We start from the raw sequence: 15,013 nt of genomic DNA, 5'->3' as shown, positions 1-15,013 counted from the left end.
TCAAATGCTCCATCCGTACAATAGCACGTATGAAGATTTCATTTCTCTTCCTGTTTGAGTGTGGGCCTCGCTGTGTTGTGTCCACCTTTGGCTGCCGTGAACCATGCTGCCATGAACATTGGTGTCCAAGTCCCTTCTGGGCTCTGCGTTCAAGTCTTCTGAGTGTGTAGCTAGGAGTGAATTGCTAGGTGAATTCCTACTTTCAGTTGTTCCGGTGAACTGCCATGTTATTCCCAAAGCCACTCAGTGGTGGTCCCACCAGCAGCGGAGAAGGGCTTTAATTTCCCGCATCCGTACAACCTTTGTCATGTTCTGTTTGTTTGATTTTGCCTTTTCATCGGAGCCACCCTAGTGGAAGTATGGTCTCTGATTGTAGTTTTGAGTTACATTTCTCTGCTGGCCAGTGATCCCAAGCATCTTTTCATGTGCCCGGTGGCCATTCGGATGGTCTTTTTGGTGACGCATCTACCCAAGTCCTTTGCCCATTTTATTACTAATGTATTTGTCTTTCTGTTGTTAGTTTATACATATTTTCACATGTACTTTGGCTTTTTTTTAATAGTGTAACTGGTTGTTTGTTTTTTTAAATCATTTTATTGAGGGCTCCTACAGCTACTACAATCCATACATCCAGCCATTGTGTCAAGCACATTTGTACATAGGTTGCCATCATCATTCTCAAAACATTTTCTTTCTGTTTGAGCCCTTAGTATCAGCTTCTCATTTTTCCCTCCCTCCCCCACCTTCTCTCCCTCATGAACCCTTGATAATTTATAAATTTTTTTTATCATGTCTTACACTGACCACTTACACTCACCCACATTTCTGTTGTCCGTCCCCCTGGGAGGGGGTTATAGATTGTAGAGCATTGTGATCGGTTCCCCCTTTTCTCCTCCCATCTTCCCCTTCCCCTCCTGGGATCGCTCCTCTCATTATCGGTCCTGAGGGGTTTATCTGTCCTTCATTCCCTGTGTTTCCAGCTCTTATCCGTACCTGTGTACATGCTCTGGTCTAGCTGGATTTGTAAGGTCGAATTGGTGTCATGATAGTGGGGGGAAGGAGGTGAAGCATTCCCCCCCTCATATACTTTAGCTTTATAAAATAAAGTTTTACATAATTTGGTTATTAGATTCTTGTCAGATAGACAGTTTCCAAGGATAGGCTCTCAAATAGTAACTTGGCCTTTACTTTTTTTGGAGTAAAGCATTTTGATGAACAAATGTTTTCATTTTTATGAAGTCTCATTTGTTATTTTGTTTTCATATTCATGATTGTTCAATAATCCATTGTTGAAAGTGGGGCCTGACAGTGTTGCTTGTGCTTCTAAAACCTTTATGGTTTTAATTTGCACATATAAGTTCTTAATTCATTTTGAATTTGTTTATGTGTATGGTGTAAGGCATGGGTCCTGATTCATAGTCCTGCATGTGGAAATCCAATTCTCCTGGTACCCATTTATTGAAAAGACTTTTTTTTCCCCCATTGAGTGGACTTAGCACCCTTGTCAAAAATTGGTTGACCATAGATGTGTGGATTTATTTTGGGATACTCAATTCTGTTGCAAACGGTTTTTTGCCTATTGTTATAAAAGTACCAGGCTGTTTTGATTAATGTAGTTGTATAGTTTGGTTTGTTTTTTAATGTCACTGTGAATTGTGTGAATGTGTACTACTGAGCCGATCAGTTTTCCATTCAACAATCCATACATTCTTGTCTAGTCTTGTTGATCACAATCCTCCCCACAATGTAGCATCTTTTATTCCACTTCATCCTCATGTTTCCTTTGATGTTCATCTCAAAGTGTTGGTTTTTCTAAGGTGTGTGTACCTTCCTAGTATGACTGTTCTCCTTACAAACCTATTGCTTGTGTGCGGCCCCGGCTTGTGAGTGGATGCCACCTGCTAGAGGCCCTGTGGGACAGGGTAGAATGGCCTCATTTGGGTTTCGGAGGCTATAAATCTTCAGGGGAAGAGAAAACCTCATCTTTTCCTCTCAGAGTGGCTGGTGGGTTTGAATCCCAACCTGGGACCCACTACCTCATTTTGTATAACAATTTTGAATCACCTAGGGAGGAATTCTGGTGGCGTAGCAGGTTATTTATTGAGCTGCTAACCACAGTCATTGGTTCGAATCTACCCATCGCTCTGCAGGAGAAAGACGAGGCTTTCTGCTCCCTTAACAGTTGAAAATCTCAGAATGCAAAGGGGAAGTTCTGCTTTGCTCAATAAGGTCAATGTGAATCGAAACCGTGAGTTTAAGTTTGCTTGCTTGTTTGTTTGAACCATAGATTCATATTTCTATTAGATTGGAGAAGTGGTCCTCAGGTTCGGCTATAAATAAAAATCACCTGTGCATCTTCTAAAGGACTCAGCATTGGGCATCTGTCCCTAGAGATTCTGATTTACTTGGTCTTGTGGGACCAGACACTGGTCCTGCTCAGTCGGCCCCCCAGCATGTTCCACTACTTTAAAAACACTGAAGAGTTGGCTGTTTGCTGTGCCTGATGTTCCTCCTCTGCGTGCCCTGTTTCCTTTGCTTTTCCTCTTAGTGAGGAGCTGGTGGGAGAGAAGCCCTGACGGTGCCAAAAGGGAAAGGTGGTGAGGGTGGAAAGGAAGGGACTCGTTAGCCAACTGTTCTTGTGCACCACTGTCGTTCGGGATTGTAGCGGCCTGTGATTCTCTGCCTCTTGCTTCTGGATATTTGTTTTAACTTGTGGGGAAAGGACATCAGATTAAGATGAGTAAAAAGGAGGGGGCGTCCTCCTTTTCCAGTCTTTTTGAGCCCTTTTTGAGCCCACAAGGAATGTAACCACAGCAGCACATCTCATGCCCTGGATACTACAGGCCATAGGAAAACTATCCGAGGAGATGTTCTTCTCTTTAATGGACTTATGACTCCAGGCACAGACTAGAGACCCAGCTCGGTTCAACTTGGAGACATATGGGTTTTTTTTCCAGCCCACAATTTTTTAAAATATGAAATGAGAATGTCTTTATGTTGGACATTGTCTCTCTCCGGTTCATCCTTAGGCCACATGGTCCTGAAAGCCCACTTGCTTCTCCTTATTTTTAAGTCTACCCCCCTGACCAATAAGGGAATGTGAATACTGCTGTCTGGAGAGGCACTAGGTTCTGGTGAGAAAAACGTTCATCTACTTCATCTGCATCCCGTTTCCAACTAAACGCCAAGGTTTTCTTCTCCGTTGCTCTTTGTTAGCTGTAATTTAGAGGCGAGTCATCATAGTAGTCATACCGAGAACAAAGCTTCCCACACCCATAGCCAATGGGAAGGAGCTTTATTCATAGCCAACTGCTTTGATTGGATAAAAACTTTATCCAATCACTGTAGAAGACAGTGACTGCTTTTGTTCACCGCCACGAAATCTGCTTCCTCTGAATGAGTGGGAGGGGATTCATACTCATTAGATCCGAGTACACCGTCCGATGGAGTTTCTGCCCCATGTTTTACCCCTCCCGGGTTTCGGAGTCAAGTACCTACTGGGAGGACAGGGCAAAGGCTACAGCTTTTCCTTATTTAGTCAGGCCTGAGCGACCGATTTTCTCTTTCTCATTCCACAATGCTGCGATTGGACGAGAACATGGGTGTATTGTCTGAAAGGAAAAGACGAGGAAGTCTAGACCAGAAGTGGAAATCATTCTGAATGTGTCTTTTGAAAACGAATTTCCTTGAATTATTTACCGTATCCATAGCTGGTTTGGAATATCGTGTTTTCGTTAACCAACTGTTGAAGGAAATCCTTAACTCTTCTTGCAGGGAAAGTACTTCGAAATTCAGTTCAGCCCGGGCGGAGAACCAGATGGTGGAAAGATCTCCAACTTCCTTCTGGAGAAATCCAGGGTGGTGATGAGAAACCCCGGAGAGCGGAGTTTTCACATATTTTACCAGGTTTCTCTTGATCTGTTTCCTTGATGCTTCTTTCTCCACATTTAAAAAAAAACAAACGTTTTTTTCTCTCAGTTGTCAGATTTAGATAAGCTAGTCCCCAAACCCAAGAAATATTTATGACTCTAGTATGTGCAAGTCGGTGTGAAAAAGGCAGGACGGGGCCATCCCTCCCCCTCAAGGAACGTGAGTTCTATTTGGAAAGATGTGACCAAAATTTGCATAGCTTAATAGTCAAGAAACTATTAGCGTAAATTTAAAACAAAAGTAGGACTATTCGATTCTTTATGAGGGGAGATTTGGCAAGTATGCGAAGTAAGGATTTAGAGAGAGAGAATTCTTGATGGTTACGTGAGGGGACGTCAGGGGGCCTAAACAAAGTCCATGGAGTTGGAGAGAGGAACTCAGTCCACGAATCATGCCCCAGCCAGTTTGCAGAGGCAGAAGTGTCCCCAGGTGCACTGTTGGAGGAAAGACTGGAAATAGGATTGAGACCTTTCTTGCTAGACTGAAAAGTTCCAACTCAGACGCTCAAAAGCCGGGGAGAATTGGGGGCTATAGGACAGTAGGCAAATGAATGCTCTTCAGTGGTATGACCAGGTCTGTCGTTATTTGATTCAACTATTGAATTTTGTTATTAGTAAACATATATATAAGGATAATATATAAAAAATATAAAAATAAGGTTATTTTTATGTTTAGGTATACTTCTTACAGGCATCCTTGGGGGTGTTGCAGGTTTAGTCCCAGACCACCACAAAAAGTGAATAGCATAATTAAATAGCATAAACTAAAAGAATATATATATATGTGGAATTGTCCTGGGCAGAGCTGAGCTTTCGTAGTACACATTTTTCCCACTAGGCAAGCATCAAGCAACTCACTCTGAGTTAGTGCACCCAGTGGCTTAGCCTGGGAAGGTTCTCTTTGGTCACAGTAAAATATTTCAGGAAAGCAGTTTCACTCAAACCTCATTTTTTGGGATGGCTGAGTTCAGAGAACAGCATACAGCTGTGAGATTTTGTTTCCTGCTCGGGAAAAATGCTGCAGAAACTATTGTGATGCTGAACACAGCTTGCAAGGACAGCGCTGTGGGAAGAACTCAAGTGTACGAGTGGTTTTCTGAATTCAAAAATGGTGAAATATTGATTGATGAAAAACCCCATTCTAGACATGCGTCAACTTCCTGAACAGACAAAAATGTTGACAAAATTCCTGCACTTGTGCTCGAAGACTGACGATGGACCATTAAAGAGATGGGGAAGTTATCTGGACTGTCTTGGAGTGTGGTTCAGCAAATTTTAATGGAAGATTTGGGAATGAGAAGGGTGGCTGTGGAATTTGTCCCTCGGGTTCTGACTGCCCAGGAACAAGAACGTTATCAAGTGGAAACATGCTGGGCTGTGAAAGAGCAGCTCTGAACAACCCAGACCTTTTCCCCAAGGTCATTACTGGTGATGAGACATGGTGTACGCTTATGACACTGAAAGCAAACTTCAGTCAAGCCAGTGGAAGACGCTATCATCACCTCGCCCAGAAAAAGCTCGCCAAGTAAAACCAAAGACCAAGACGATGCTCATGCGCTTTTGACGTGAGGGGGATAGTGCATTTGGAGTTCGTTCCACCGGGTCAGATTGTTCATCATACTTTCTATTTAGAGGTTCTGAGGAGATTGCATAACAGTGTGCGACCCCAAAAAAAAGGCCTGATTTGTGGCAGATGAGACTGACTGGTTTTGCCATCCCGACAATGCACCTGCTCATGTAGCCATCTCAGTGTGCCAGTTTGAGGCAAAAAATATATGTCAACCTTGCCCCACGCACCTTACTCACCTGCTGTCACTCCATGTGACTTTTGTGTTTCCACAAGACTTCGTTTCTGCCAATGAAGAGGGACAGGACAGGAAAGCGATTTGAAGACTTAGAAGAGGTGAAGAAAAAAAAAACGGAGGTGCTGCCAGCCATCCATACAGATGAGTTTGAAAAATGTTTCCAAGAACTGAATCGCAGCTTTGACAGATGTATTAAGTGCGATGGAGAGTACTTTGAAGGTGATACGGTTGTTTTGCAAAAAAAATTTAAGTGCATAGCTTTGGGGAAAAATTTCAGGTTTCTTTTGGGTCCCCCCTCATATAGTTTCCCAGTGTGTATAGAAGCTGTGTTTACACTCTGCTGTATACAGTTGTGTAAGTGTGCAGTAGCACTATGGAAAATTTGAAATACGGCATCAGTAGACTTGCTCAACACAGGGTTATCAGAAAAGGTTCAATTAATGTATTTTTAAATGCAGTATCTGCAAAGAGCAATAAAGTTAAGCATAATAAAATGAAGTATGCCTGCAATTTCGTACTTGTATATGCTGAGAATCCACCTTAGATTTCTTTGCGGGAAAATGTGTTGTGACTGTCTTTTGTTTTCAATTTAAAAATATTGAATTTAAAGAAAGTTAAAATGTGGTGATATCTATTATTCAGTCTTTTCAACTCCACAGACATTTTAGACAATGAGAAAGAATTCTTTTACATGCTATCTGATAGATGAAAACTTATGCAAATGACCAAAAGCTCTTCTGAATTCAGCAATGCCATCTTATTCCAAAACAACCTGCTTTGGAAAATGGGAACGCGTTGTACCTATCACACAGAGTCCCTTCTTGATCTGAGCAGCAAACACAAGTACGCAAAGGCACCCTGAGAGCCTTTTCAATAAATGCAAGCCTGATGCCCTGCAGGAGTCCTGCCCACAGAAGAGCCCCTGGGGAAGTGATGAGCTCCCCAAGAAAACAGGGTTCAAGACTGACACAAAAGGCATCCGTGAAGCTGTGAAGTAGATGAGTGTCTCGTTGAAAGGGAGCATGGAGAGACAAATCATGCCAAATGAGAACCTAGGCAACTGGCTCATCTGCAGAGCGAAGAGAAAATGTAAAGCCCGTCAACAGGGAAGTAGTCCAAGAAAGAGAAGAAACTCGGGGCCACATTCTGCACAAAGCCACGGACAGCCTGGGATGCTGAGCGGCCGGGTCAAGTGCTCAGACTGTTGGGAGAAGGGATGGGTGGTGGCTTGGGGACCAAGGCCCAGCTGTGGGGTTTTTAGGCGCAGGATGGTCAGTGAAAAGAGAATGCAGCAGAGGGATGCGAAGAGAAGCCAGACGGCAGGGAGTTTAGCTGGGATGAAGTGGAGGGAGGAAGTGGATTCTATGGCTGGAAGAAGTTCGTGATGTCAGGGGAAAACCTTTAAAGAAGGCAAAGAGTAACTGATTATCTTATACAAGAGAGAGCAGAGGGACTATGGGTGAAGAAAGGGCTGAAAAAGAGGGAGGGAGGGTCTTCCTCGGATTTAAAAAAGAACCAGAAGGAATAGAATGAAGGGGCAGGGCAGTCCAGAAAGACTTGATTGTGACGTGAGTGGATGTTCACCGAACAATTTGGTTTCCTGTATGACAAGACTGAGGCGATCAGGAAGAAAAACTAAGGACGTCTCACTTCATGAGATGATTTCTCGGTGATGGGGGGTGTGGTCCCTATGTGGGGGGAGGGAGGACCAAGATGCCAGGAGGAAGCTGGCAAAGATGGGAAGGGTGGCTAGAAGTGCTCGTTGGGTTGGAGCTAGCAGGGTACTGGAGCTTGCTCCTGGGGCTGTGAGCCTCTCTTCCCACTTCTCCTTGTCGTGAAATCCCATTGGGAATTGGAGGAAAGTCTTGGCAGGACTGTTTGCACCACATAAATGGGCAAGGTTTATAAATCTTTATAAATTCCTCTAACAGCACATCTCCAAGTAGACCATTCTTGGTGCCCTTTCAGAGGGTGTTGTTCAGGTATAAGGTAGACATCAGAGCTGGAACAAAAGTCAAGGAAAACTCCATTGGTCGGTGGGTGTCAGAATACCAGAGACCAGGACATACAGCCATGGTTTACTATGTATCCCACAAGCAGAAGCCAGCTCCACTTTACAAAGCCATGAGAAAGTTAGATGGGACCTAGGTCATTATAATCTGGTTTGCTTCCTACTCTGTAAGACCTGGACAAGTGTAATAACATAGTTCCTTTTATTGGACAAAGGCAAATGTAAGAACCAGGGTTTCCAGGGGCCATTTGAGGCCACTCTAGGTAGATCATGTATTCTGAAACTATGCTTCATAAAATACAACCACCTTCCGTTTTAGAAATTTTAGAAGTTTATGGATTGAATGTCCTGTCCCCTAGAGTTGGGGCTGGTGGTGGCAGGGACTAGGAGGTGACTTTGAAAGTGTTTTGTGGTCACTTCCTGCCCACCCATGTTCTCTTGCTCCAGCTCATCGAGGGTGCCTCTGCAGAACAGAAGCAGAGCCTGGGCATCACCAGCATGGACTATTATTACTACTTGAGCCTCTCCGGCTCCTACAAGGTAGACGACATTGACGACAGGCGGGAGTTTCAGGAAACTCTGGTAAGTGCGGCTGCAGGGTCATGCATCCGTTGCTTGTGGTGGGAAGAGCAGTGCAGGTTAACAGAGCACAAAACGACTCCTCGTTCTGGCTGAATCTCTCTCTACAACCAAACATACATATTACACAAATAAGCAGACAAGTCCGTTCTGACTCATGGCAACCTCATGTTAAAAACCAAATCTGCTGGCATCAAGTCGATTAGAGCCGACCTTGGAGCCTCTGAAGCTGTGAATCTTTGGGGGAGCAGGCAGCCTCTTCTTTCTCTCATGGAAAGGCTGGTGGGTTTGAACTGCTGACCCGATGGTTAGCATTCCGAGGTATAAGCACTACGCCTGTGTTAAAGCTGCTCTTAAATAACCATATGCCCACTTGCCTGAGGAACTTCATGATTTGAGATCTGTACAAAATTGAGTCATCATGACGTCTCTATAGGACTTTGGGGACACAGGCAAAATCTAGTGTGGGTAGTGCATCATGGGTACCTAGTTGCTGATCAGCCAGCATTCATTCTTGAGCTATTTGTTTCCTTAGAAGGCAAAACGGAAGAAGCCCACCAGCCTGTGTGATCATGAGCAGTCGATGGGTTCAGGTATCAGGCATCAAAGACCACCCCCCCAAAAAATCATATCATTGTGAATGAGGGGGCGTGCAGAGTGGAGACCCAATGCCCATCTGTAGACCCTTACAGAAGGGTCACAAGGAAGAGATGAGCCGGTCAGGCTGCAGTATAGCACTGAGGAAACATACAACTTTCCTCTAGGTCTTTAATGCTTCCCCTCCCCCCAATTATCATGATCCCGATTTTACTTTACAAATCTGGTTAGACCAGAGCATGTACACGGGTACAGATAAGAGCTGGAAACACAGGGAATCCAGGAGAGATAAACCCCTCAGGACCAATAATGAGAGTAGCGATACCAGGAGGAGAAGGGAAGATGGGAGGAGAAAGGGGGAACCAATCTCAATGGTCTACCTATAACCCCCTGCCAGAGGGATGGACAACAGAAAAGTGGGTAAAAAGAAACATCAGTCAGTGTAAGATGTGAAAAAATAATAATTTATAAAGTGTGAAGGGTTCATGAGGGAGGGAGGGAAAATGAGCTGATGCCAAGGGCTCAAGTAGAAAGACAATGTTTTGAAAATGATGATGGCAACATAGGTACAAATGTGCTTGACACAGTGGATGGATAGATGGATTGTGATGAGTTTTTTGAGGCCCCCCCCCCCCATAAAATGATTTAAAAAAAGAATTCTAGAACTCCTTTAGCCCGTTTTTCACCCTCTTCATTCCTTTTCCGTGTTTGAGGCCTTTCGCCTCGCCTCTGTGCTGCGCAGGCCAGGCCCTTCCCATGGTCCCCTTGGATATCATGAGATGGGTTGAATGAGTGTCAAAAGATTACGGAGGGGCCACAACCAGAGGAAACACCTTGATGAGTTAGTCTAGGGCGGCGTTTCTCAACGTTCCCCAGTGCGGCAACCCTTTCATACAGTTCCTCATGTGGTGGTGACCCCCAACCCTAACATTATTTTCATTGCTACTTCATCACTGTCATTTTGCTACTGTGATGAATCGGGCAGCCCCTGGGAAAGGGTTGTTCGACCCCCAGGCTGAGAACCGCTGGCCTAGCGTTGTCTGCAGATAAAGCAGTCATCCATGTGGCCTGAAAGCAGTTGTCACCACATTCATCCAGGCCCGTTCTCTTCTCCCAGTCCACTGCCTACAGGGCACCCTGAATGGGCAGTGGAGGCTCAATGTGAGGGAGACTGGTATTTGTGCTTAAAGGGACAATGTCCAGGCCGACTCTGACCTGGGTGCCAGGAAATAAGATAGCATCAGAGGCCTCAAAGGGACTAGGGAGGGAGAGTTAGACAGGAGACTTCACACTGGTCTCTTAGAAACAAAGTATCTCTGCTTGGTTATCCCATTTCGGAGAGATTTGTCCTCAGAATCCTTCTTCCTCCCACTGGCTAATTGAAAATATAAGTTGTGAGTTTACATCACAGACCATCCACTTTGTATTCCACAGTTTATACTCCTAACTCTCCCCCCCCCCCCCATAGGCTTACCCTTCACCCACTCCTTGATTGCTCTTCTCCCTCGGTGGGTTACTGTCACCCATCACACCCAAGTGAGCCCCTGCCCACGGTCTAGCCTATTACTCTCTCTCCTCCCCTTTGCCCTCCCATCCTTGGCAGTCCCCAAAGTCTGCCCTTTGGTGTGACTTCCACTTTGTTTGAATCCAAGCTATTCTGCACCTCCCCTCTCAAGGGCAAGGTCTCTACGTCGACTAAGAGTGGCAGGAAAAGGGTTGACCACAGAATGTACAAAGGGATGAGCAGAGATGTAGAGACCCTGGTGAACAGCTGCCGCTCCACCTGAATAGCCTTCCAGAGCTGTCTGGCCTTTACTCCCGAGAAGATGTGCTCTGTTTAAAACAGATTACCTTGCCAGCGAGACTTTGAAACGCTAGGGAAATGTCCAAGCGGGCCTTGGTCAACGATAATAGCTGGTAGGGGCTTCCAGTTGCCATCACAAGCTAACCCACATCGAAGTACCCAGCCTAACCTATGCCCCAGGCTCTATGCGATGGGCTCATAAAGCTGGAGGCCACCGCGGGGAATAATGCCGGGTCCCTTCCTTTCCAGCACGCCATGAATGTGATTGGGATCTTCGCGGAGGAGCAGACGCTGGTGCTGCAGATCGTGGCTGGAGTGCTTCACCTGGGAAACATCAGCTTCAAGGAGGTTGGCAATTATGCTGCGGTGGAGAGTGAAGAGTGTGAGTAGCTTGGGCAGGCACAGGGCGGTAGCCTGAGGGAAAGTGGTTGGTTCACTCCAGTCGCGGGTCACCCATCCCTTGCCCTTGCATTTGGAGAAGAGACGTCAGGAGATGTCACACAGGCCCCTTTCCTCGCCACCGTCTCTCCCACATCCCTCCCCCATCTCATCCCACAACCCAACTCACTGCCATTGAGAAGATGCTGGTTCAAAGCGACCCTATAGGGCCAGGTATAACTGTCCCTGGTAGTTCCAAGACATAGCTCTTTATAGGAGGAGAAAACCTGTGTTAGTTTAGGTACTTTATAGAGACAAATCCACAGAAACTCATGTATAAGAGTTTTATATAAAGGTTAAGTGCACATCAAGCAAACATCCCAAGCTCACAAGTCCAACATTAACCCATATGTCCGACACCAATCCACAAAGTCCTCCTCCATCTCACAAAACACACACTATGATGCCGACTGCCGGAGGAAAGCCGTATCAGTGAATGTGTAAGCAACTCAGCGCTGGCAGGGGTCTCCACACAGCTGCTCCAGCACCCAGGGCTGCACCGGGGTAGGTTCATGTGGCTTCTCCTCGGAGATGTCTTGCAGGAAGTCAGCCTTGCCAGCTAAAGCAGGGAACTGGCTAAGGCAGCTGCACCCTGATCCAACCATCAGAAAGCAAGAGGCCCGAGAACTAGAAAGGCGAGAGTCACTGAGCCATTTATCTCTCCACCCTTCAATTAACCCCACATGCGTTTATCGATCAGGTTGGCACAATAAACTTTCTCCCAGGAGCAAGCTGGTGGTTTTGAACTGCTGACCTTACAGTTAGCAGCCCACTGCATAGGCAGGGCTCCTTCAATCCCACAACCAGACAGAATCAATAAAATTATTTCAATGTGCCATGAGGCTTAGGAGAATCTGGCAAACTTTCACCCCTGGGTTTAAAGATCAAATGGAATCTTTAGCAAAAACGAGTGAAGTAGTGGGTTATGCATTCCGGTACTAACTTTGAGGTCTGCAGTTCAAAGCCACCACCTGCTCTGAGGGAGAACAATGAGGCTTTCTGCTCCCATAAAGATTTACAGCCATGGAAACCCACAGGGACAGTTCTAGTCTGTCCTGTAGTGTCACTATGAGTCAGGATGGACTCAACAACAGTGAGTTTTGTTTAGAGTTTGAGAGTCATAGCTTAAAAATGCAAAAGATACGTAGTCTCCTAATAATAGTCTTTTCCATAACTGGTCTTAAGGGTCTAAACTGGTCTAAAATTCCCAAACTTATTTGGCCTACTACTCCCTTTTCAGAAAAAGGGGGAAAACAATTACTCAGGGGCCCCCCGGGCAATGAAAAACTTTGGTACTCCAGTCAATAATCTAGGATAAAGTTCAGGTATCTGCTTGTGCAGCTCCCCCTGGATAATTACAGCACCTTGCCCTGCCACCAGGGGATGGTGTAGCTCACTTTGGGGAGCACTACTCTTCACCAAACACCACCTCCTTGGCTGTTGAGTGGATTCCGGCAGGCATGACCCATGTATCACAGAGCAGAACTGAGCATCAGGAAGTCATCTTGGTTTTAATCGTTTACGGAAGCAGATTGCTAGGCTTTTCTTCCAACCAAAGCCCAAGTTCAACTGCCATCAAGTCAGTGATGAACCACCCCTGTCAGTTTCTGAGACAGTATCTCTTTACGGGAGTAGAAAGCCTCATCTTTCTCCTCACCTTACAGTTAGCACCACAACACATAACCACTTCACCACCAGGGCACCTCTCAATGTTTTAAAAGGGGAAAAAAAGGTGGGGTGGGCTGGGGTTGGGTGATCGGCTATTGCTTGGCCACTGCCATTCATCGCCTTGAATGAAGAGTGCTTGGGACCCATCTGTAGTGTAGTCTGACCCTCTTAACCCGAATAGCCATTTCTCACTCTCCAAGAAGAAACTGGATTCGTTCCCACCGGGAGATGTTACTGGTGAGATGTGCCAGGAACCATCGACCACAAGACACAAAGATCTGTGTCATGTGACAGCCTCTCAGGCACCAGCTGACTGCAGGCTGCTCTCAGCTCACCAAGCCACTCACCACCCAGGACAAAAGCCCTTCCTTTCTCAGCATTCTTCAGAGATGATAAATTTAGATGTTTAGCAATAAATAGTATCCCACTCATTGCTGACCGTGCAGTGGGGAATATTTCCATTCCAAATAAGGCCTTTTGTTTTTTTAATGTTCAGTTTGCTTTTCGGATAAAAGAGGGAAGTTCGGCTAGCCTCTGATGTCCGCCTGATAAAGACGGACTATGCTTAACAGGGAAGTGGGTGAGGTGGGAAGCAAGAAGTTTGCAGCTTGTCCATAAAGCCTAGAAACGACCTCCTGATCTTCACTGTGGTCTAGGCATGTGTGTGCACTGTCGTTTACAGCTCATGAATACCCAAGGGTGTCCACTTGGTCATTAACACTTGCTCTTTTAAAACAGAGGGTTTGGGCTTAGTAGTGTTTTCCAAAGAACCGGACTCGATTTTTCTCACCCTCTTGGAATATTAAAATCCTTTCCTGCCTCTTTATGTTGGAGGATAAAGTCCTGCGTGCAATGGCAGGCTCTGGCCCTCTGTGCTTGCGCTGAGAAGCGCTGTTTTACAGTGGGATTTGGAGGAAGCAGCCTCCTCAGTGGGATTAGCAATGGATCATAATACTTCCTGGCAGGACCCAGAGGCAGGGTGGAGATCAGAGAAGACTGCATTGGGAGCCAAAGCGGTTCAACACAGAAATGTGTCCCCTTCCCAGAAACGTCTTTCTATTGATTTTGGCTTTTGTTCAGGTGGTCAATTAATATGCTGCTTAATTGACATGATTCTAAATAGTTCTTCTTTTTACTCTTTTGTCAGTCAATTGGTTCCCTTCCCTGTAGGCCACTCAGGTCTCAGTCTCGTGCTTGCTTTCAGGGGCAAGTGCTCTAAAGCGACTGCACTTGGCCGTTCTTTTCCCACTGGTGCACGGTAGTAAAAGCACATCACACAGGGCCCCACAGCTTTACTTTTCACTTAACAATATATGTTGGGGACTATTCTGTATCACATGGTAAGGAGCTGCGTCCTTTTATACCTGCAGAATATCCCATTTCTGGGCCATACTTTGATTCCTTAAACCAGCCATCTGTTGATGGGCCTTGTTAAGTGCCCTCAAATCCAGTCTGCCTTGATAGCAACCGGAGGCACAACAGAACAAAGCCTCTCTGGCACCACGCACACAATTGTTATGTTAGCCCATGGCACAGCCACGTTGCCAGTCCGTCTTGTTGCGAACTTCCTGCTTCTCACTGCCCTCTCCCTTTACCGAGCGTGGTGAGCATTAAGATGCAAATAATGCCGCTTTTCCAAGTCAAACTGGAATTAAGTACCGTGGCCTGTGCCATCTTTCCCATATTTGAGGATATTTGTGGAAGAATATCCTAGAAGGAAGTGTTGGCCCATGCTTTTATAATGGAAGAAAACAGACTTTGTTCTAGCTATCACATTATAGGGGGGGAATGATAAGCTTCTCAAATGGCTGGCCCACTGAAGCACAATCGCTATTAACAGCAACACCTGTCTTTGGACTGATGAGACCGTGGGATGTATTTAGTCAAATTCTCATGTTTCTGTTGTTTTGGTTTTTTTTAATCATTTTATTTCATATCTATTTATAGTCACTTTTTAAACTCGTGTCCTATAGGTAACAAGGCATTTGCCAATTTCTACATTAGCAATATTTAATATTAAAGTACTATTTAATGAAAATAATATTAAATGTTGATTTAATATTAATAATGTCAATTAAGTGACATTGATTATGTTCATGCTGTTGAAACATCACTGCTAATGGGTCCCCAAAATTCCCTAGTGGAAGTTCGGTGTCCCCTGAAGATCTTTTCCAAATCTTCA

The 15,013-nt window shown here is 45.3% G+C and overlaps 1 protein-coding gene across 1 annotated transcript in view; it reads left to right on the top strand.

Annotated features, from left to right (window-relative positions):
- The window catches only part of MYO1E (myosin IE), a 261,215-nt gene that overhangs the window by 155,493 nt on the left and 90,709 nt on the right, over window positions 1-15,013 (top strand). The window contains exons 7-9 of the mRNA XM_045286475.1: window positions 3,775-3,906; window positions 8,193-8,327; window positions 10,975-11,107. Of these exons, the coding sequence (XP_045142410.1) occupies window positions 3,775-3,906; window positions 8,193-8,327; window positions 10,975-11,107 (400 nt within the window). The remainder of the gene's footprint in view (window positions 1-3,774; window positions 3,907-8,192; window positions 8,328-10,974; window positions 11,108-15,013) is intronic.

The sequence above is a fragment of the Echinops telfairi genome, unplaced genomic scaffold (assembly GCF_000313985.2).
Source record: "Echinops telfairi isolate 266 unplaced genomic scaffold, ASM31398v2 ScPeMD7_8;HRSCAF=38, whole genome shotgun sequence".
Lineage (NCBI taxonomy): Eukaryota > Metazoa > Chordata > Mammalia > Afrosoricida > Tenrecidae > Echinops > Echinops telfairi.
Note: the sequence above shows the minus strand (reverse complement) of the source record. Positions and strands in the feature narration are given on the sequence as shown.